Here is a 22,354-nt window from a genome sequence, read left to right as displayed (position 1 = left end):
GGCAACCAAGCCTCCTGCTTGCTCCAGCTCCGTGGCTGCCGGCCACCATCTTGGTTGGGTTAATTTGCATATAGTCGCTCTGATTGGCTGGTGGGCGTGGCTTAGGGCGTAGCAAAGGTACGGTCAATTAGCATCTTTGTCTTTTATTAGTGTAGATGTACAGATATATGTTCATATAGAAATACAAATATATTTGTGTACATAGATATATACTTAAATGCATGTGTGTATATGTAACCAATTTTTCCGAAAAGTATTTTTACACATTATGTTCTTAGCATCTTTCACTTAATAAGACAGTCTTTCCCTGATAAACATTTGTTTCAAATATTTTGCTATAACAAGCAATAGTATGTCACAGATCTTTTCCATATATCTTGGCACACGCATAAAAGCATGTAGACTAATACTATGACACACATGTAAAAGCATGTAGGCTAACAGCATGGCACGTGTGGGAAAGCATGTAGTCTAACAGCATGGCATGTGTGGGAAAGCATGTAGTCTAACAGCATGGCACATGTGGGAAAGCATGTAGGCTAACAGCATGGCACGTGTGGGAAAACATGTAGTCTAACAGCATGGCATGTGTGGGAAAACATGTAGTCTAACAGCATGGCACATGTGGGAAAGCATGTAGTCTAACAGCATGGCACGTGTGGGAAAGCATGTAGGCTAACAGCATGGCACATGTGGAAAAGCATGTAGGCTAACAGCATGGCACGTGTGGGAAAACATGTAGTCTAACAGCATGGCATGTGTGGGAAAGCATGTAGTCTAACAGCATGGCAGGCGTGGAAGAGCATGTAGGCTAACAGCATGGCACGTGTGGGAAAGCATGTAGGCTAACAGCATGGCACGTGTGGAAAAGCATGTAGGCTAACATCATGGCAGGCGTGGAAGAGCATGTAGGCTGAATTCCTGTAAGTAGAATGTGACAAAGGGTTTCATCAGTTGCTGTGGCTGCGCGCTGAGTGCTCAGTCCTCCAGTGGAGCCACAGTTGTGTGGCTTTGTCATGAGCTCAACTCGTGTGGCCGAGAGGCCAATCGCCCTGTCACACCTGGGCCCTGGACCTCACCTCAGTGCCCCAGGCCTGGTCTGAGCTCAGAGCCTGGGAATGAAACCATCCCTTGCAGAGAAACGCCCCTGGGCGTTCTGGCACGGGACACTCACCAGAAACAAGTACTGCTCGTCCCTCCCGACAGTGACTGTCTTGTTGTGGAGCGAAGTCGTCAAGCTCTTCGGGTTCCGATAGAGGTCAAGGAAGGACGTGGCATAGAAGATGCCATACACCTGACAGGAGAACAGGAGGGCGTCAGCTCCGTGGCCGTGACCTACCGTTCCCCTGAAATCCTAATGTAGACCCTGGACCAGGTCACAGAGCCCAGAGAGCAGTCTTCACTCCATGTCCATTTCATCAGCATTTACGGCCAAGGCACATGGGCCGGGCACTGTACTTGCTAGAGGTAAGTAAGGCACGGGCTCTGTCCTCACAGAGGCAGAGAAGAAAAACAGATAAGTAGCAAGTTGCCAACAGATTGTCAGGAGCTCCATAGAGGGGATCTCCAAAGCCGCAGCCCTCTACCAGGTGGAGAGGAATGTGGACATGGAGGGAGGTGGGAGCTTGCAGACTGGGGGGAGGTGGGAGCTTGCAGACTGGGGGGAGGGGGGAGCTTGCAGACTGGGGGGAGGGGGGAGCTTGCAGACTGGGGGGAGGGGGGAGCTTGCAGACTGGGGGGAGGGGGGAGCTTGCAGACTGGGGGGAGGGGGGAGCTTGCAGACTGGGGGGAGGGGGGAGCTTGCAGACTGGGGGGAGGGGGGAGCTTGCAGACTGGGGGGAGGGGGGAGCTTGCAGACTGGGGGGAGGGGGGAGCTTGCAGACTGGGGGGAGGGGGGAGCTTGCAGACTGGGGGGAGGGGGGAGCTTGCAGACTGGGGGGAGGGGGGAGCTTGCAGACTGGGGGGAGGGGGGAGCTTGCAGACTGGGGGGAGGGGGGAGCTTGCAGACTGGGGGGAGGGGGGAGCTTGCAGACTGGGGGGAGGGGGGAGCTTGCAGACTGGGGGGAGGGGGGAGCTTGCAGACTGGGGGGAGGGGGGAGCTTGCAGACTGGGGGGAGGGGGGAGCTTGCAGACTGGGGGGAGGGGGGAGCTTGCAGACTGGGGGGAGGGGGGAGCTTGCAGACTGGGGGGAGGGGGGAGCTTGCAGACTGGGGGGAGGGGGGAGCTTGCAGACTGGGGGGAGGGGGGAGCTTGCAGACTGGGGGGAGGGGGGAGCTTGCAGACTGGGGGGAGGGGGGAGCTTGCAGACTGGGGGGAGGGGGGAGCTTGCAGACTGGGGGGAGGGGGGAGCTTGCAGACTGGGGGGAGGGGGGAGCTTGCAGACTGGGGGGAGGGGGGAGCTTGCAGACTGGGGGGAGGGGGGAGCTTGCAGACTGGGGGGAGGGGGGAGCTTGCAGACTGGGGGGAGGGGGGAGCTTGCAGACTGGGGGGAGGGGGGAGCTTGCAGACTGGGGGGAGGGGGGAGCTTGCAGACTGGGGGAGGTGTGAGCTTGCAGACTGGGCGGAGGTGTGAGCTTGCAGACTGGGGGGAGGTGGGAGCTTGCAGACTGGGAGGGGGCCACACGGTAACACAGCAGCTGCCCGAGGAGGCCAGCTACCCATCCCTCCTCAGCTGAGTCCTGCTCTTAGTGGGAAGTGCTGCCTAAAAGGAGTCCACATTCCCGCCTCCCTCAAAGCTAGGTGAGCCACGTGACAGTCCTAGTCGATGGGATACAGCTGAGTGCTACAGGCCTCTGAGGGGGCCCTGCTTCCTTCCCCCCGCCGCCCAGATGCAGGTGAGGGTGTGGCTCCAGGAGCCTCTGGACCCAGAGGTGACCTGGAAGATAGACGCCAGGTGCAGGGTCTGGCCTGGGTCCCAATCAAACCAGGCTGCAGCTGCAGAAGCCGGGCGGCTTGACTTGGGACGGAACACGATGGTCTATGGCCACGTGACATTCCATGTCCATCCTGTGCAGCCGGACCTCACTGATACAGCGGGAAAGGGACGAGTCACAGCGGGGAAGGAGAATGTGAGGACGGAGTGGGAGCCGGGAGCTGATAGTGGGAGGTGCCGAGTGCGCTTCTTTGTAAGTAAAGCCACAAAGCATGGTCTCCAAGAGTGGTTTCTTCAGCGGGAAGAGAGGAAACTGGAAGGCCAGGGCAGCCAGGGAAGGAGGGAGCGATCAGGCCACGCAAGGGTCCCATCCCAGCAGCTCAGCGTGTTCCTCCGGCACTGCCTGCAGCCAGGACAGGGAGGGGAGAGCCGGGGTCCCGAGGGGGACAGACTCGAGGTGAGGAGAGAAAGAATTAGGGGCTCGAAGGGGGTGAAAAGCAATTATGAATAGAGTGGGACCAGGAAAATGAGGGGGCTCCAGCATGAGATGGGACAAGGAGGCCAAAACAGGCTGAGCACAGCGAGGACAAGCCTCTGATCACCACAGGGGGAGGACCATCCCGGGAGCACTGCGGGGGGGAGGACTAGCCCGGGAGCACTGTGGCGGGGGGAGGACCAGCCTGGGAGCACTGTGGGGGGAGGACCAGCCCGGGAGCACTGCGGGGGGAGGACCAGCCCAGGAGCACCGCGGGGGAGGACCAGCCCAGGAGCACCGTGGGGGGAGGACCAGCCTGGGAGCACTATGGGGGGAGGACCAGCCCGGGAGCACTGTGGGGGGAGGACCAGCCCGGGAGCACTGCGGGGGGAGGACCAGCCCAGGAGCACCGCGGGGGAGGACCAGCCCAGGAGCACCGTGGGGGGAGGACCAGCCTGGGAGCACTATGGGGGGAGGACCAGCCCGGGAGCACTGTGGGGGGAGGACCAGCCCGGGAGCACTGCGGGGGGAGGACCAGCCCAGGAGCACCGCGGGGGAGGACCAGCCCAGGAGCACCGTGGGGGGAGGACCAGCCTGGGAGCACTATGGGGGGAGGACCAGCCCGGGAGCACTGTGGGGGGAGGACCAGCCCGGGAGCACTGCGGGGGGAGGACCAGCCCAGGAGCACCGCGGGGGAGGACCAGCCCAGGAGCACCGTGGGGGGAGGACCAGCCTGGGAGCACTATGGGGGGAGGACCAGCCCGGGAGCACTGTGGGGGGAGGACCAGCCCGGGAGCACTGCGGGGGGAGGACCAGCCCAGGAGCACCGCGGGGGAGGACCAGCCCAGGAGCACCGTGGGGGGAGGACCAGCCTGGGAGCACTATGGGGGGAGGACCAGCCCGGGAGCACCGTGGGGGGAGGACCAGCCCGGGAGCACCGCGGGGGGAGGACCAGCCTGGGAGCACTGTGGCGGGGGGAGGACCAGCCCTGGGGCACTGTGGGGGGAGGACTAGCCCGGGAGCACCGTGGGGGGAGGACCAGCCCGGGAGCACCGTGGGGGGAGGACCAGCCTGGGAGCACTGTGGCGGGGGGAGGACCAGCCCCGGGGCACTGTGGGGGGAGGACCAGCCTGGGAGCACTGTGGGGGGAGGACCAGCCCGGGAGCACCGTGGGGGGAGGACCAGCCTGGGAGCACTGTGGGGGGAGGACCAGCCCGGGAGCACCGTGGGGGGAGGACCAGCCTGGGAGCACTGTGGGGGGAGGACCAGCCCGGGAGCACTGTGGGGGGAGGACCAGCCCGGGAGCACTGCAGGGAGAGGACCAGCCTGGGAGCACTGTGGAGGGAGGACCAGCCCAGGAGCACTGTGGAGGGAGGACCAGCCCGGGAGCACCGCGGGAGGGAAAGGGGTCTAGGAGCCAAGGGCCAGGTGTGAGGAGGCCGGCACAGCATAGGGACGAGGAAAGTCGCTGTCAGGTGGGGGCACAATGAGGGAGATGCCAGAGTCCTGGGGACAGCAAAGGAGGTGACCGCCTCCACAGGTACCTGGGCCCTCTCCCTCCGAAGCTACCTCAGCAAGAGGAGGCGAGCAGGCTACCTCGGCCCAATTCAGGGAACCAGAGAGCCAGGCCCGTCCCAGCGCCTGCGCATGAGCTTCGCTGGGGGGCAGCTGGGTGACCAGGGCGTCCCTCAGCGGGGGTGTAATGGAAAGCAAGGCCCGTTGTTAGCAGAGTCCACTTCGAGGTGAAGGGGGCCCTGGGACAGGCTGGGCATTCCTGACCCCGCCCCGCCCGGCACTGGGTTCTGCAGCCACAGGAGAGAGGGGCTAGGAGCCCTGTCTCCCGCTCTGAGAGCTCCAACGCTGGCCAGTCACTCAGTCTGAGCCTCAGTCTCCTCACGGGTAAAGGAGCATGTTCCCCACTGAGCTGCTGGCGGAGGAAGTGGGAGGAGGTGTGTGAGGGCTCCAGCTGTGCCTGGCACCCAGGGGGCACCCAGTAACCTGTGTTTCCTTCCTTCTTCGTGGCTGAGCTTGCAGTTACCTGCAAACTTGGTTTCACCCCCAGGAATCAGCCCTGCACCCAGTGCACTGGGTGCCCGCGGAAGACAAGCCGCAGGCCTCGTCCCCCCACAGCCCCTGAGGACACCCTGATTCTCAACGACAGATTTAGCTCCCTGTCCTCTTCCATTCGGCAAACCCGGAAAACACTGCTTCCCTGCAAGGAGCTTGCAAACTACTCAAGGAGATTAGAGAACAGATAGAAGCATCAAATAGCCCGGCCGGCTTGGCTCAGTGGTTGAGCTTCGACCTACTATTATGAACCGGGAGGTCACGGTTTGATTCCAGATCAGGGCGCATGCCCCGGTTACGGGCTGGATCCCCAGTGTGGGGCCTGCAGGAGGCAGCCAGTCAATGATTCTCTCTCATCACTGATGTTTCTCTCTCTCTCTCTCTCTCTCTCTCTCTCTCTCTCTCTCTCTCTCTTCATCTCTGATATCAATAAATGCATCTTTAAAAAAGAAGAGAGAAAGCATCAAATGGGATCAGCAGTAGCTAATGAAACATTACTCCATATGGACCCAACTGTAACGGTTTCAGGAGCCCCTGAGGTAAGCGGCCAAGGAGCAGAGAGCAGGATGTGACTGCACAGCAGGAGGAGGGCTCAGGGAGGTGAGCACACAAGCCCTGGGAAGACCCTCCTGAAGGTTAAGGAAGGGACGCACTGGAGAGAGGGGAAGTAACAGCCAGACTCGGAAAGAAGCACAAACTTAATCACAGGGAATCAAAATGCACATATAAGAACAAACACAAAGACCAGCATTCAAGTGCAGTGGGGACACTGGAATGGGGGGGTGCCCAGAGAAGGCAGCCTGGGGGTGGGGGTCACCTGTGGTGGGAGGGGATGGAAATGTGTCACCATGCCTACACCTGAGCCAGGGGAGGCCCACGAACTGGAGCAGCCACCTCTTCCACGCACGCTCCACACACCAACACACAGCAAGGGCACGTCCTCTCCGGGGCCAGGCCAGAGGGAGAAAGGGGTGCTGGGCTGGGATGTCAGGTGCCTCTATAGGTACCCAGAGCTGACCAGGAGGGTGGCTGAGCTTGAGGTGAGAAAGGATAGCCACAGAGGAGAGAGCCCAGCGCTGCCCGAGACCTAGAATCAGGGGGTCTGCACCCACTGGGGGGAGAGAGCCTAGGCTGTCCCTGAGCTAGAATCAGGGGGTCCGCACCCCTGGCTCACTCACCACATCCCGGGGCCCAGTCCAGGTGCATTCCACAGCCGTCTGGTTAAGGGCTTTGGCTTTGAGGCTGGGAGCCGGAGGGCGGACTCCTTTGGTCACGATGTGCTCGAATGCCAGAGGACTGTCCCCTAGGTCGGTCCTGGCCCAGGCGGCAATCTCGTATGACGTCTGCGCTGTCAGATTGCCCACTGTGGAAACAGGAAGAGGAGACGCGGAGGGAGCTGGGGTGGGAGTCGAGAACTGGCGTCCTGACAGGCACATCCTCTCTGTTAGTGAGGCCCCAGGTGGCGGGCTTTCGCTGTCACAGAAGCGCTGTTGCTGACTGATGACCACCACAGCGCCTAACCCCCGGTCAGCCGTCCCATGGAATCAGAGGGGCCAGACACGGTGCAACCAACATGGACATTAGCGTTTCTTACGGCGGAAAACCTGCACACAGTCGGACCGCCGAGGGTGGGCCATCATCACACAACGCACATTCCACAAACTCCACGTGTGTGCCATCCACTGTGACGGAGCCCCTAAAAGCTGTCTCCAAGGATATTTAACGAGAGCGAAAAGTCTTTACAATTTTATGTTAAGTGAAAAGGGCAGGCGATAACGCTGCATAGAAGTGTTCCGACTTTAGAGCTCCTATTCATTCAGGAGACATCTGAAGTTCAAAAGTGGTCTTCCCGGGAAGTGAAATTGTGGGAAATTTTAAACGGTCACTGCACTTGTCTTGTTTTCTCAATGTTCTGTCATGAACGGTGCCCTTTCTCTGTGGGTGACAATGTCGCTATGGAGCGAAGAGCGGTGAGCAAGGACTCCCGAGAGCACCTGGGACCGGAGGCTCCAGGCTCAGTGCATTCCCAGGTTAAAGCGGTCAGACTCCCTAAGCCCATTGTTTTTCTGAGAGAGAGAAGCAGAGCAGCACGTTTAAAGAAAATGCTTGTGAAGTGCTCGGCGTGATGCCAGCATCGAGCGGCCCTCCGCGCCCCCAGGCTGAGCCTTCCTGCTGACCTGCCGACTCCCAGTGTGCCACCGAGGCCCGAGGCCACTGGCTCTAGAATTAGAAAGACGTGGGTTCAAAACTGTCTCTACCACCTTCTGAGGGGATTACTGCAGCTCTGAGCCTTGTTTTCTCATCAGTAAATAAGACCCATCCCACAGATTGGTTATTGGGGTCACGCAAAACACACACCCCGAGAGCCTCGGCAAGCAAGCGCCTGCACACAGTAGGTGCCGACGTCACTTTTATTCTTGTGCAACCTCGTGGGCAGCTTTCCTCTTCCACACACACAGACAGTCCTCGCTCAGCCGTGAGGAACCACATGACCAATAGCTCTGCAGACAGGCCAGCGGGGAAGGGAAGATGCCCCGTGTCCTCCCAGGACCCACAGGCAGCCTTCTTCCTGGAGGGTCTCCCTGGCAGAATTTAAATCTTCCCTTGAGCCCTGGCCGGTTGGCTCAGTGGATAGAGCGTCGGCCTGCGGACTGAGGGGCCCCAGGTTTGATTCCGGTCAAGGGCACGTACCTCAGTTGCAGGCTCCTCCCCAGCCCGGGCCCTGGTCAGGGCTTGTGTAGGAGGCAACCCATCAATGTGTTTCTCTCACATTGATGTTTCTCTCTGTCTTTTCCTCCCTCTTACACTCTCTCTAAAAATCAAGGGGGAAATATCCTTGGGTGAGGATTAAAAAAAAAATCTCTCCTTGAGCCCATTTTCAAAGATGAGCATTTTCATTGAGACTCGGAATGCACACAGAGGTAAGGGGAATAAGACGATGTCCTTCCCTCCTTAGCCCAGCTTGTCCGTCCACTCACTCGACCAATATACACTGAACACTGACTATGCCCAGGCCCTGAGCTCCCTCGTATCAGCCCAGAAGGAGCCAACGAAAGCAGGAGAGAGACAGGTAACTGACCTGGGAGCTCTTTCCTTTGGAACTAAACAGCATCTGTATGAGGTTAATCTGGCTTCACTCCAGTGTTTTTCCCTTTAAGTCTCCAACTTCCATTAAGAGCCACCAGGGTAGAGGGGCTTGTGGATCCCTCCCTGGAGTCGGGAGTCACTCACATCCTCACTGCCACCTGAACGGCAGCCAGGAGGCCTCCGTGCACATGCTCTCCCCACGCCTCCCCTCACGGCTCTGCTGCCAGGAAACGGGCCTAGCCCATCCTCCGGCTCACACAGACCAGCTCCAAGGGGTTACCTTTGTGGGACAACATGCTCCCTCGAAAGTTCAAAGTCCTCTTCTCTTGTCTGTGAGTGTCAAATGCCCAAAAGAGGTTCACCACGTAGCCATTCACCTGCCACAGACCAAGAACGAGGTCACCAACAGTCCAGCCACGGGGCCCCCATCGGAGACGGCACCCCTTCCTGCGGGCTCTGCTGCCGCGCATCCCGATGGGAGTTGTTCCTTTTGGTCTTTACATGAATTCCGCGTGTGCTGCAGCGAGGGCTAGTGCACGCCCCGTTCTAAAGCCAGGTGGGAGGCCACTGATGATGTAAAATACACATTCAGTGAAACAAAAATTAAACAGAATAAAAGGACAAGAACCAATGCAGAGAAGCAGAAGGAGGGGAAAATGAAGAAGAATTAGGTCCTGGTAATTAAAGATACGTTGACGCTCAGGTGGTCCTTGCAGTGAAGGCCAAGAGGTTCAGTGCTCACAGGAGCGAGTGTGCCCAGACCTCAGTGCTCGCAGGAGCGAGCGTGCCCAGGCCCAGGAAGCCGGCCTCCTCCAGGTCCTGAGCTCATGGAAAAGCCGGACCTAAAGATCTTTAAATATGAGACAACAAACAAAACAAGAATGCTTTCAAGACCAAAGACAAGATGGACATGCTCCACGCGGAGGCTGCTTCTCGCACCGACCATCTCGGAAGGAGGGCTTGACAGCAAACTGCAGCGCAGTGAAAGGCAGAGACTCTGAAGGCTTCTGTCTGTCTGTCCCCCACACACTTCACAGACAGGATGATGTGAGGAGCAACAGGCAAGAAAGAACCCGAGAACCCGGGGCGCAGGTGACTATGGGAAGTCGGCCGTGCGGCCAGCTGAGCAGAGGGACGGGGATGGTGGAAGAGGGATGGGGTGAAGGGAGTGGAGGTGCTTCCACGTAGGTGACTCTCTCATAAGACGCGTTCCGCGGTGGCGCCCCTGCATCAGCACCAGCACCAGGCGATCCCATGGCGCTGAGCACTGCAGGGCACACGTCCTGTCGGCACTGGCCTTGTTGGCACTGGCCTGTCGGAACCGGAACCGTGGCTGCGAACCACTTAGTTACATGATGTGGGAAAGGCTCCGGCTGAGGCCGGACACTCCCAGTGCAGGCTCAGGGCTCTCCGTGGGAGGAGCCGCCGTGGGCTCCAGTGTCGCTGGCCCATCCCTTGTTTCCTCACTGGCACTGGGTCACCGCCCGCCTGCCAGCCGAGTGCCCGCGTTACCTGGACGTCGCTCTGCGTGGTCAGGGTGAAGCTCACAGAACTCTCGGTGCAGCCGTCGATGTGGATGTCCGGAGGAGGGATCACTGAAAGAACCAACAAGAGGCGTCAGGGGAGTGGAGGCGGCAGGACCGAGCGCTCCTCGGTGGAGGGACGGGGTCTCCTTGCTGTTTGTGATGCGTCTCTCATAGCCCTGCTTCCCGAGCTGAGGGGTCCCAGCCACCTGGCGACCACCGCTCCCGGGGCTCACTTAGCTCTCCTGCAGTGACGCCGAGCGGGAAAGTTCCATTATGTCGATGCCCAACAACCCGTGCCCGCCCAGGCAGAGGCCACGGTGCCCCTTCACTGGCACGAATAACGACCCTGTGGCCTGGTCCCTTTGGGACGACGACAGCAGAGTAAACAGCAGGCCGTGGCAAACGGAAAGAACCTAGTCCAGAGTCTGGCAAACCCAGTTCAACCTCCTGCTCAGACGCTAACAAGGATTAGCCACCCCTCCTCCCGAGCCAGAGCCCGAGAGGCGATCTACACTCCAGAGGCCAGGGCATCCCGCGGGGACGCCCGTAAGGGTCTGGCTCTCAGCTACGCGCCCCTTCTTTCCTCTCCTGTGAAGCCTCCTGTGGGAGCCTGGCATCCAGAGGAAGCGTACGCCAGCTGAGAGCCGCGGGGAGGGGCAGCAGGCAAAGGCTGCTCCAGGTCCCCGACCCGCTAACAGGCTCCTGCCCCAAACCTGAAGGGCTCAGGGGATGCGTGGTGCAGGGCACAGGCAGGAGAGACTCAAGGAGTGGACACCACCTGCTGGCAGAGATGGCAAGACCTGGGGTTTCTCAGATCATCAGCCATTAATGACACTGGGCTCGAGGAAACAGCACCAGGGAAGGAGCACCGCCAGGCGTGCCCGGTGGCAGTGCCGTGAGGAAGCTACCCGCATGACCACCATGCTGCAGCGTGCGCGGGGCGGGCCACTCTGCCGACTCGCTCCTCAGCCACAGCAGGTGCACTGTCAGACTCGTGGGATCAATGAGAATCAGAGGAGATCGATTCACGTAAAACAACAAAGTGGTACGCAGGCCACAAAAAGTGTTGCTAAACTGGCTTGTCTCATGTTACTATTCATCCACCACATTCAATAATTAATCTGGTCGATGCCACTGCTATTCTTCTCCTTCATCTTCTTTTTTCTTAATCCTTATCTGAGGATACTTTTCCACTGATTCTTAGAGAGAGTATAAGAGAGAGGGAAAGTCAGAGAAATCTCGATATGAGAGAAACACATCGATTGGTTGCCTCCTGCACATGCCCCTACCAGGGCCCAGACTGGGGAGGAGCCTGCAACCAGGGTATGTGCCCTTGACCAGGGATCGAACCTGGGACCCTTCAGTCCGCAGGCTGACCTCTATCCACTGAGCCAAACCAGCCAGGGCCTTCATCTTCTTAACATTATGACATTTCACAACAAATACTTCTGACTCAGTACAGAGCTGCCTCCTGCATGTACCCCAACCAGAACAGGCCGGGGGCCAGGTTCCTCAAGCCGAAGGGTTTAAGAGAAGCAAAGGCAGATGTGACTATGCCCGGGAGCTCAAGGTGCTGACCTTCCGAAGCACCTGGCTGTAGTACATCCAGTCAGTCATATTCTGACCCTGCTTTTGTGCAAGGACATGATACCACAATAAAAGCCCCGGGCAGTGGAATTCAGCACCTGCTCCAATCCCCACAGCACCTGCTCCAAAGCCTCTGCTGGATTTGGCTGCCTCCCGGCCTGATCTCGACCAGACAGGGACTCTTCAGGATCCGGAGCCGATCTCTCACAGGTTCAGGCGAAGGTAAGATACCCAAGACATTCCACGCGCCCGCCTGACTCCAACATCCATGCCCACAGTCCATCAACAAAGCCCCAGGTGCCACGGCAACATCGGGAGCCGCCTCTGCCTCCCCATCAGTGTGCACAGCCTCCACTTAATCGCTTCCTTTCACTCTCACCAACTGTCTCCTGGGTTCCTGCTCGGGGCCAGCGGCAGAGCAGAGGGAGCAGAGAGGCCTCTGCCCTCACAAGGCACCGGCCCCCAGCACGCGGGCCACGCGGGCCACAGGCTCGTCTCGCTGCCGCAGGTTCACGGCGGCTCAGGCACAGGCATGGGCAGCGGATCTGGCTCCTCTCCGCTGGCACTGACTAGGTGACAAGTGACGTGGCCTCTTTGCAGTCCCTCGTTTGTCCCTGCAGGTGATCTGAGGGGTCACTTAATGAGGGGTCACTGAGCCAGCGGCTGTCCCTACACCAGCTCCTGGGCTGGACACGGCCACCTGCACGTTGACAGAGCTGCCGGAACACAGTCCAGCGCCAGACGGACATGCACAGGAGGTCGTCACCTTCCGCAGAGGAGAGGGTGCCTTCTCCTCTGCTTGGGGTGCTGGCGCAAACACAGCGGGCCAGGCCTGGTGGCCTCTGCAAACCCTTTGCATGTTGCATTAGAAGAAGTGCCCAGTTCCCAGAGGAGGCATGCATTCTTGTCACCCAGGGCGCCCGCGCCCGTGTTGGGGGAGAGGCCGTGTGACGCTCTCTAATCCCGCCCTCCTTCCCCAGGCATGCCCAGTGCCTCTGCAGGTCGCTCTCTTCCCTGAATCTGCGACCTGGAACCACGCACCTCTTCCCCGTGTGGTGGTGATGGATTTGGAGTCGCTCCAGTTTCCTATTCCACGGCTGGTCACCGCAGCCACCTGTTCAAATAGAGTGAACTCTGCATGAAACACAGGCCATAACCACACAGCCAGACTCCCAGGGGCCAAGGAGAGAGACCTGGGCAGTGAGGTGTCACAGGTACAGGCAGGGGCCAGGATACTCAGAGGCCCCGCACCTGAAAAAGGGAAGAGGTGTGGGCGGGGGGCCTGGGGGAAAGGGAGCCGCGAGCACTGAGGTCAGGACATGACTAGGACGATGAAGCCTGGTTTTCCTGAGGAGCAGGGGAGTGTGCGCCCATAAACGCACACATAAGTGTGCACATACATGACAACGGCGCTGAGCCTTACAGTGTGAGGGAGTCTATGTATGCACTTCACGGTCTCAAACATGTTTGCACAAAATCTATCTCTTCTGCGGGGGATACTGACAGCGTGTTTTATAAGAACTTCACAGCACCCGTCTGTCTGCAAAGGCCGGGCACAGCTCTGCACGCGGTGAGGCTGAAACAGGAGAGGAGAGGTCGCGCAGAAGCACATGAGCTGGAGAGTTAGCAGAATATTGGGCACAGCAGGGCTCCCAGAAACCCTCGGCTCTGAGGGGCGTCTGACTTCAGGTTCTCTGGGACGGGACGCGGGTAAGAGACGGAAAGAAACAGCGGCTGCAGGGCGAGGCCGGGAATGAAGGTCTCAGGAAGGCAAGCAGGGCGCTGCGTGCTCAGGAGCAGCCCCGTCCCCCACGGCCCGAGCCCGAGCGAGGCTGCAGGGGCGCAGCTCACCCTGACGGTGTACTGAGTGCCGACCAGCAAGTTCCTGATCTCCGTGACGTTGCTCGCCGCCCTCTGGGAGGCCCACGTCCTGGAGCCGCTCCTGCTGTACTCCACCTGACGTGAGAAGAAACACGTGTTAGTGAAAGGCCATCACTGGTCGGGGCACCCTGACGCCTTACAGGGGCCAGAGAGCCGACGGGAAATGGGAGCTGTTCTAAGAGGTGATCGTTATTCACGAGGTCACATCCAACCAAATCCTAGTCACACGGAAGACACTTCTGCTCCGCAGCGCGCCCAGGAGGCACTCACAATGTACTCTCGCACGAGGCCCTGGCTGTGGGCGGGAGGGGCCCAGTGGCCCACAATCGCTCCTTCCTCATCCCGGGGCAGGGACAGCTGGAGGTTCCGAGGGGCGTCGGGCACTAGGAGAGAGGCAGGGGGTTAAACACGTCTGCACACCGGTTCCTGGGGGAGTCCTGAGCTTCGCACGAGGATGAGGAGGGGTCTGGACCGGCCTGTGACCTCTCCACCAGGCAGGCTGCTGCTGGTCCCCACACGACAGGAAAGGGTCGGCCTGGGGCTCGGCCTGGTCGTGGCTCACGGGGCTTTAATTACCCTGACGGGTCTCCCCAGCCCTTGTGATCAAGTCTCCCCACCTCCCAGGGCCTCCCCGTTATGAACCCCTTGGGAAAGACCCCAGCAAAGCTTCCAAAGCCCCCTCATTTGGTTTGGGTTAACCAATCCAGCCTTCGCTGGGAACCTCGGGGCACGCCACCCAGGACCCAGTACAGGCCCTGCTGCTCTGCCTGCACTGTCCTGACCTCCCGGGTGACCTGAGGCACACGGGCCTCCTGAGGGTCCGAGGGGCGCCCTCTCCACCCGGCTTCCCCATGGGCTCGGGAGGCTACTCAACGCCAGGCCCACTGAACGATGTTCATGTTAAATGTTAACACACAGGTCTGCGTGGCAGCAGCTAACGCAGAGCTCACGAGGCCGTGGACGCGGGAGCCTCGGACACACGCGTGTGGGGCAGTATCTTTACACTGAGCCACACATCTCTGACATGCCTCATATCTTAACCACGATGGGCTCTTAAGGGCCAAGCACTGGGAAACCCCTGAAGACAGAAGGCAGAAGCAGAGACTCGGTAACAAATGCAAAACAGGGCAGTGGTGGGCAGAATCTGAATGCACCTTCGTAGGCTAATTGTGTGACTTAATAAGGGTAAATGTCCACCCTGGCCGGTGTGGCTCAGTGGACAGAGCACTGGCCTGTGGATTAAAGGGTCCCGGGTTTGATTCCGGTCAAGGGCACCTGCCCAGGTTGCGGGCTTGGTCCCCAGCAGGGGGCGTGTAGGAGGCAGCCAATCAATGATTCCCTCTCATCATTGATGTTTCTCTCTCTCTCTCTCTCTCTCTTCCTCTCTGAAATCAGTAAAATACATTTAAAAAAAGAAGAAGAAATGTCCAGCAACGTAGGCAGGACCACAGAGCAGCCGCCCTGCGTCTACGCCTGAGGCATGTGGCCCCGCGCCCTCCCCGAGGGCCCCCAGGAAACCGAGACACCACTCCAGGCCTGTCGGGCGCAGGCACGGGCAGCACTTACGCCCCTCGGGGGTCCGCAGCGTCAGGACGTCGTTGGTGCTGTGCACCTTGCTCAGGCACTGCACCTGCACCTTCACCTGGTACGTGGTGTCCGGCTTCAGGACTCGGAGCCTCGTGTTGGTTTTGTTGCTATGGGTCTCCAGGGTCTTCCAGAGGCTCTCCCCCACCACCCTGGCCAACAGAATAGAGGCAGGTCACACGGAGGCGGGCGGCGAGATGCCCACCCGTGAACAGAGCCCTTCCCTGCACAGCACAGTGCTGCTTTCTGCCCGAGGGAGAGAGGGCCCGGAGACGGGGAGGACCCGCTCCCTCCCCCTGGGAGACAGGGCCCTGGGGTGGGGAGGACCCGCTCCCTCCCCCTGGAGACAGGGCCCGGAGACAGAGAGGACCCCCTCTCCCCCTGCGGGAGGACCCACCTGTAGTAGACATTATACACACAGGAAGCAGAGGGCATCTTCTTGGGCCGCATCCAGGTCAAAGTGACATCCCCAGAGAAGTCGGCCGTCCACTGCAGGTGCTGCACCTTGTACACAGTCAGTTCATCTGGAGAGAAGGGACACAGGGAAGAGAGCTCACACATTCTTGGATTTCAGAAGAGTCCAGAGGCTCCTGATGTGGGCAGACCTCCATGACCTAGACGGCCAGGCCACACTGTCACCCTAAAGACGCCCGAGAAAACAAAGGAGCCTTTCCTATGCAGCCCCCAGGGCTTCCTAGCTTTCCCCTCCTTGTCTACACTCATTTAAAGCCACTTCTCAATAGAGGGGGCTGGGTACAGGCCTGTGTCACAGCAGGGCTGCTGCTGCTGCTGCAGACTAAACGTGTTCCCTCAGAACTCACGTGCTGAAAACTAACGCCGGGACGGCTCAGCGGGTGGGTCCCTGGGAGGTGGTTAGGGCATGAGGCTGGAGCCACATGAATGAGCGAAGTATCCACACGAGACCTAGAGAGCTGCCTCGTTACCTCCCCAAGGACACAGTGGGAACCAGGAGACGGACAGGGAACCTGCTGGTGACTGGGTCTGGACGCTCGGTCTCCAGACTGAAAACTAAATGCCTGCTCTTTGTAAGCCACCCAGTCTGCATGCTCTGCGTGGCACCGAAGGGACTGAGGCCACTACTCAATTCATTCCAGATGGAAGTGCCAGGACTTGTGGGAGCAACGGTGCAGCAGCCTGGGGTGGGGAGCCAGGAAAACAGGCTCAAGACCAGCCTTTCTCACAGGCATGGGGAGCCTTCCCACAGGCATGGGGAGCCTTTCCCACGCCCACAGGCATGGGGAGCTGGAAGCCTTCCCACAGGCATGGGGAGCCTTCCCACAGGCATGGGGAGCCTTCCCACAGGCATGGGGAGCCTTCCCACAGGCATGGGGAGCCTTCCCACAGGCATGGGGAGCCTTCCCACAGGCATGGGGAGCCTTCCCACAGGCATGGGGAGCCTTCCCACAGGCATGGGGAGCCTTCCCACAGGCATGGGGAGCCTTCCCACAGGCATGGGGAGCCTTCCCACAGGCATGGGGAGCCTTCCCACAGGCATGGGGAGCCTTCCCACAGGCATGGGGAGCCTTCCCACAGGCATGGGGAGCCTTCCCACAGGCATGGGGAGCCTTCCCACAGGCATGGGGAGCCTTCCCACAGGCATGGGGAGCCTTCCCACAGGCATGGGGAGCCTTCCCACAGGCATGGGGAGCCTTCCCACAGGCATGGGGAGCCTTCCCACAGGCATGGGGAGCCTTCCCTGGGGAGCTGGGAGCCTTCCCACAGGCATGGGGAGCTTTTCCCACAGGCATGGGGAGCTGGGAACCTTCCCACAGGCATGGGGAGCTGGGAGCCATGCCAGGGGCTGGCTCAGACTGAGGACAAACTCAGAGGGTTCTCTCCAGTGACCCCAAGGGACGAGGCTGGGCCGGGGAACGAGGCTGTGCCAGGGGATAAGGCTGGGCCCTGGGGGAGTGGAGGGGGGCGAAGGGGGAGACCAGGCTGGGCACTCACCGCTGCAGGCCTGCTCGTCACTCTCATCCGCACAGTCCAGGAAGCCGTCACAGCGCTCTGAGGGCTGCAGGCAGGCCTCACCGTCCTCGCATGGGAACTCGCCGCTCGCACAGGCCAGGGCACCACGTGTGGCTGCAACACAGGGGGCCGTGCTGTGTGAGCATCTGCAGGTGTAGGAACAGGGTTTGCCCCGAGGATGAGCAGTGACTGAGCAGGTGCCACAGGGCCTGCTTCTGACGGGAACTGGCATCTGCTCCGTGACACTCGGAACCCTGGGGGCACACTGGGGCTCGATCCCGGCTCGGCATGATCTGCAGCAAACCACTGAACAGCACGAGCTCCATTCCCGTCTACAAAACCGGGGACAATCCCATCAGTGGTGTCTCCCAGGATCCAGGGGCAGCGGGAGGTCAGGATGCTTAACCATGTGTACGCCATAAGCATCTATAGACGAAGTGGAAGACCTTTTTAAACTAAATTCAAAATACTGTGGCAGTTAACTGGTTAAGGGGCTCTCTCTCTAGCCCCCCAAACCGTGCCGTCATTTAGCCTGTTTGTCAGGTGAGGGAGCCTCCTGCCCGCAGGCCCACATTGGCCTCTTCCCAGCTGCAGCCCAGATCAGGGTTCCTTCCTTAGAGACGCCAGTGCCCGGTGCAGCCCTGGTGGGCAGGATGCCGACAGTAATCGCTCTTTCTGTCCCAGCGGCAGTCAGAATGACACTCTGATTTCTGGTTTGAGTCATGCTAATAATGACGACATGATCACAACACTGAGAGGCAGCCCCTCATTATGTGGTATTTTAACTGTATAGGTTTCAAAGTATTTACCAGGAAATGAAAGAGTGCACACAAAGAGCATTGAGTGACACGAGTGACATGACCCTACAACTATGAACTGCAATCAGATTCCCTCTCCAGTTCTAAAGGAGGTAAGCTGCATCAGGCTCTAAAGAGCAAGCAATGACCACATAATAGCAGATGATTATCAAAAGGGAGAAGAGGAGGAAGGCTACAGAAAAGATGTAAACCTCCTGCCCACGTGAGTTTGGGCTGACCCAGGCTCAGGGGTTCAGCCTTCATTACAGACTCCCACGGGCCTGCCCAGCTGGACGGGAGAGGTCGGAACCCACCCACCAGGAGGAGGCCCTACAATCCTCCTGCTCCTCCAGCCAGAGATGTCGACGTCGTAATCCATGAGGCACGCTGAAGGTCACCTTACGTGGCAGGTGTGATTGAGCTAATGGCCCCAACGCATCCGGGATCATGGGGGGAGGGGCAATCCAACCGTGCGGCCCTGAGAGACCCTCCAGGCTGCGGTCGGAGAGGAGGGTGAGGTCAGAAGCAGCACCTGAGACGGACCTGCTGGTCAGACACGGAGGAAGGCGCCTCTCGCAGCCAGAATAGCAAGGAACCGATCTCTCCTGCCGCCACCGGAAAAGCAGCCCTGCCCACATGCTGGTTTTAGTCAGGAAAACCTACGTCCGATTTCTGACCCACAAACTATAGAAAGTAACTGCTTTTTAAGATGTTAGGTTTGTGGTGACTGTTGCACACACTCGATCCTCTGCACTTGGCGATGCTACTGGGTTTCTGAGTTCAAATTCTCATTTCTCTATTGGGACTCAAGACCAAACTCCTCCCAGCTCCTTCTCCCCACCCCACGCAAAATGCACTCAATATTCCATGCGATGACTATCCCGATATTACAAGAAATTACCCGAGATCACTAAGCCATGTAGATTCTGAGAGCAGAGAATTTATAAAACAGATTCGTAACAGATCCTTCTGGGGGCTTCTAAACATCACCAAGTCCTCGGAGCTGCCTAGCCCAGTGATGGCGAACCTATGACGCGTGTCAGAGGTGACACACAAACTCATTTTTTTGGTTGATTTTTCTTTGTTAAATGACATTTAAATATATAAAATAAATATCAAAAATATAAGTCTTTGTTTTACTATGGTTGCAAATATCAAAAAATTTCTATATGTGACACGGCACCAGAGTTAAGTTAGGGTTTTTCAAAATGCTGACATGCCAAGCTCAAAAGGTTCGCCATCACTGGCCTAGCCTGAGGCAGACACATGGAGCGGAGCGTGCGCAGTGTCTGCAAGCTCCGTGGCAATTTGTCAGCATCAGCCAGGGCTGAGGGATTCCGTTCCAGAACAAGGTCAGGTGACCTGTTTCCTATCGGAAGCTGCCTCTGCTCCAAGATGCAGCAGAACCTGGATGATGCCAGGGGAGGGACGAGCAACCGGGACATTTAACGAGAGAGGAAAGGACACAGGAGCCGGGGGAGAAGACAGAACCCTACAGCAATGGTCTTCAACTGAGGAGTTTCATGTGAAAGAAGAATTAAGACGTCTATGCATGTGTCTAGGATGGAAGTCCAGACTTCAGCTAAATAGATTTAAAAGACTAATCCTCAGTGAGAGAAGGAAAACATCACAACCACTTGGGAGGCTAATTACAGACTGTCACCCCATCTCCTGGAAAATCACCATCTGATACCGTGTCCCATGCTGAGATGAAACTGGTTCTCCTTGGGGAGGTGGGAAGGAAACTGTAACAGATAAAACTGCACTAGAGTATTTAGAAAAGGCTCGAGAACCACTGCTGTGACAGTCTCAGAAGCCCTAGATGGAATTCATTCATCCTTCTATCCACTCACCCACCCATCCATCTACCCACTGCTAACCCAGCCACCCACCCATCCATCCAGCCACCCATTATCCACTACCCACCCATCCATCCATCCATCTACCCACCACTAACCCAGCCACCCACCCATCCAGCCAGCCACTCATTATCCATCTACCCGCCCATCACCCATCCACCCATTTATCCATCCATCATCCAACAAACATTCAGGGACATCTCCCAATGAATGAGATGAATAAGATGAAGAGGTGATGTGTAAACCAGACAAAGGACCTGCCCTCAAAGAGTTTATCTTCTATTGAGAGAGACAGCAAAGAAGTAAACAAATGTGTCATTCTGGATAGTAGTAGTAATAAGAGCTACAAAGAGAGTAACAGTACGAGCGTGACGGGGAGCAGGGGGGCGGGGCGGGGAGAGTCATTTTTACAGGACAGGTAGGGAAGAGCTCTCTGCTCAGGAGAGGATTGGTTTGGAAAAGTCCAAGGTCCCCATCGCAGAATTATTCCATATGATAAGAATGTCGTAAAATATAATCCAACAGCTGAGTAGTGAAGCTGGAAGATGTCTGAGGTTCATGAAACATGCCTCAAAATTTTGAAAGTGGGAAAACATAGGGTTTAAGTTAGAAATGAGGTCGTCATTATCTCTGAAAGTCTTGACCTGGTGATTAAACATGTATTGATGGGCACGTGGAACAGAGTGCAGGGTGCTCAGGGGCCGTCCTCTAAGAGGAGTCAGGCCGCACTCATCCCATTTCCTCTCAGACAGGCTCTCAGATTAGTGAGTCACACACTCGTCGGAGAGCACATCTGGGTTTTAAGAGCCTTAACTAAGCAACATCCTTAAGAAAAGGCAGATTAAAAACCGGCTAAACTTATTTAAAGAATGAATACCAATCAATGAGTTCATCTCACCCAGAAGGAAGGTCCTATTCCAACTCCTTGTTGTTAACCTTTTCCCATCTTATTGTGATTAATTCCTTGGCTCAGATATTCCTACTATTATTTTGACAAGTGTGGGTTAAATCTGACCTGTTACCTTAATGTCCCAATGGTATACACTTTGTTCTTTTAATGAAATGTGAAATTTTACACTAATCCTTATCTAATTTCTCCGTGTTATTTTGGAGTACTCACCCTTTAAGAACTTTCAACAAGACATGATAAAAAGATAACAACTTTGGCCCTGGCCGGTTTGGCTCAGTGGATAGAGCGTCAGCCTGTGGACTGAAGGGTCCCAGGTTTGATTCTGGTCAAGGGCACATGCCAGGTTTGCAGGCTTGATCCCCAATAGGGGGCATGCAAGAGGCAGCCGATCAATCATTCTCTCTCATCATTGATGTTTCTATCTCTCTCTCCCTCTCCCTTCCTCTCTGAAATCAATTAAAATAATAATAATAAACAGATAACTTTGTACCCAAAAAACCCCCCAAAACTAAATAAATACTCCAGTCTGTTACTGATGGCATGTCCTCTCTGAAGCCTAATTTTCCTATCCCGTAGTAGAGATGATACCAAAATGACAAGGTGAGTGAGACGAATGACACACGGTAATGGCACCCCTCCCTGGGCTGAGCCCCAGCTCACAGCAGCCGGCCTCGTCCTGGCCTCCCGGGCAGTCGCGACGGCCATCACAGCGCTTCCAGTTGGGGATGCACTTCCTTGGCTGGTGGCACTCGAACTCAAACCGGTCACATTGCCCAAGCTGGGTGGGCACGGAGGCAGCAGTAACACCGGCTAGAAAAAGATTTTTACAATTTACTTTTTAGAATGGAGGGAGCTGGCCGGCAACAGTAACCACTTCCACGCATTGGGAGCTTACAGTGTCTCAGGAATTACTACGAGGGCCTGAGACCAATGTGAGTTCTGGAAAAGACACTGACTAGACACAGGCATCTAATTTTGCTCTCTCACGGACCTAAAAAGACAAGAGCAACACGATTTTGAGAGCTGGGAAGCAGCCAGCCAGTGATGGGTGCCGAGAGAAACCAAGAAGGCTATAACCTCTCTGAGCTGTCAGGGAGAAAGCTAAGAACCAGCTAGATCAATGTCACAGAATCTTCAAAAAGCTTGAAATTGGTATCTCAGCCTGGGATGGAGAAAAACGGAACTCCAACACGAGGGAGGAAAAGTGAGTCCTCAGGATGACGAAGAAGTTACAGCTCAGAGAGTTACACCTGTGTCCCGGGCAGAGGGCAATCAGAATGAATTCACAGCAAAACTCACTGTGTCCGTGGCTCCTGTATCATCACATTCACCTGACAAAGCTACTGGAGGGTGTGCCTCAGCAAAACAAGGGAGTAAACCAAGAAAAAGCAGGACACACGATCCAGAAAACAGAGCATCTACATCAGGGAGAAGTCAGAGAGCATTCCCAGGAGGGCAGAGAAGTCCCAGGGCTGGGCACGCTGCCCAGAAGAGGCCCAGCTGGGGGAGGAAGAGGCCCAGCTGGGGGAGGAAGAGGCCCAGCTGGGGGAGGAAGAGGCCCAGCTGGGGGAGGAAGAGGCCCAGCTGGGGGAGGAAGAGGCCCAGCTGGGGGAGGAAGAGGCCCAGCTGGGGGAGGAAGAGGCCCAGCTGGGGGAGGAAGAGGCCCAGCTGGGGGAGGAAGAGGCCCAGCTGGGGGAGGAAGAGGCCCAGCTGGGGGAGG

The 22,354-nt window shown here is 57.6% G+C and overlaps 1 protein-coding gene across 1 annotated transcript in view; it reads right to left on the bottom strand.

The window, feature by feature from the left end:
* SORL1 (sortilin-related receptor, L(DLR class) A repeats containing) overlaps positions 1 to 22,354 on the bottom strand; it is a 136,287-nt gene that overhangs the window by 14,867 nt on the left and 99,066 nt on the right. The window contains exons 33-43 of the mRNA XM_014541910.1: positions 21,295 to 21,444; positions 17,051 to 17,182; positions 15,477 to 15,603; positions 15,062 to 15,231; positions 13,766 to 13,878; positions 13,466 to 13,570; positions 12,656 to 12,728; positions 10,014 to 10,096; positions 8,782 to 8,878; positions 6,593 to 6,777; positions 1,175 to 1,294 (exon numbers count right to left, since the gene is read on the bottom strand). Of these exons, the coding sequence (XP_014397396.1) occupies positions 1,175 to 1,294; positions 6,593 to 6,777; positions 8,782 to 8,878; positions 10,014 to 10,096; positions 12,656 to 12,728; positions 13,466 to 13,570; positions 13,766 to 13,878; positions 15,062 to 15,231; positions 15,477 to 15,603; positions 17,051 to 17,182; positions 21,295 to 21,444 (1,355 nt within the window). The remainder of the gene's footprint in view (positions 1 to 1,174; positions 1,295 to 6,592; positions 6,778 to 8,781; positions 8,879 to 10,013; positions 10,097 to 12,655; positions 12,729 to 13,465; positions 13,571 to 13,765; positions 13,879 to 15,061; positions 15,232 to 15,476; positions 15,604 to 17,050; positions 17,183 to 21,294; positions 21,445 to 22,354) is intronic.

This window comes from Myotis brandtii, unplaced genomic scaffold (assembly GCF_000412655.1).
Source record: "Myotis brandtii unplaced genomic scaffold, ASM41265v1 scaffold1074, whole genome shotgun sequence".
NCBI classification, from domain to species: Eukaryota; Metazoa; Chordata; class Mammalia; order Chiroptera; family Vespertilionidae; genus Myotis; species Myotis brandtii.
Note: the sequence above shows the minus strand (reverse complement) of the source record. Positions and strands in the feature narration are given on the sequence as shown.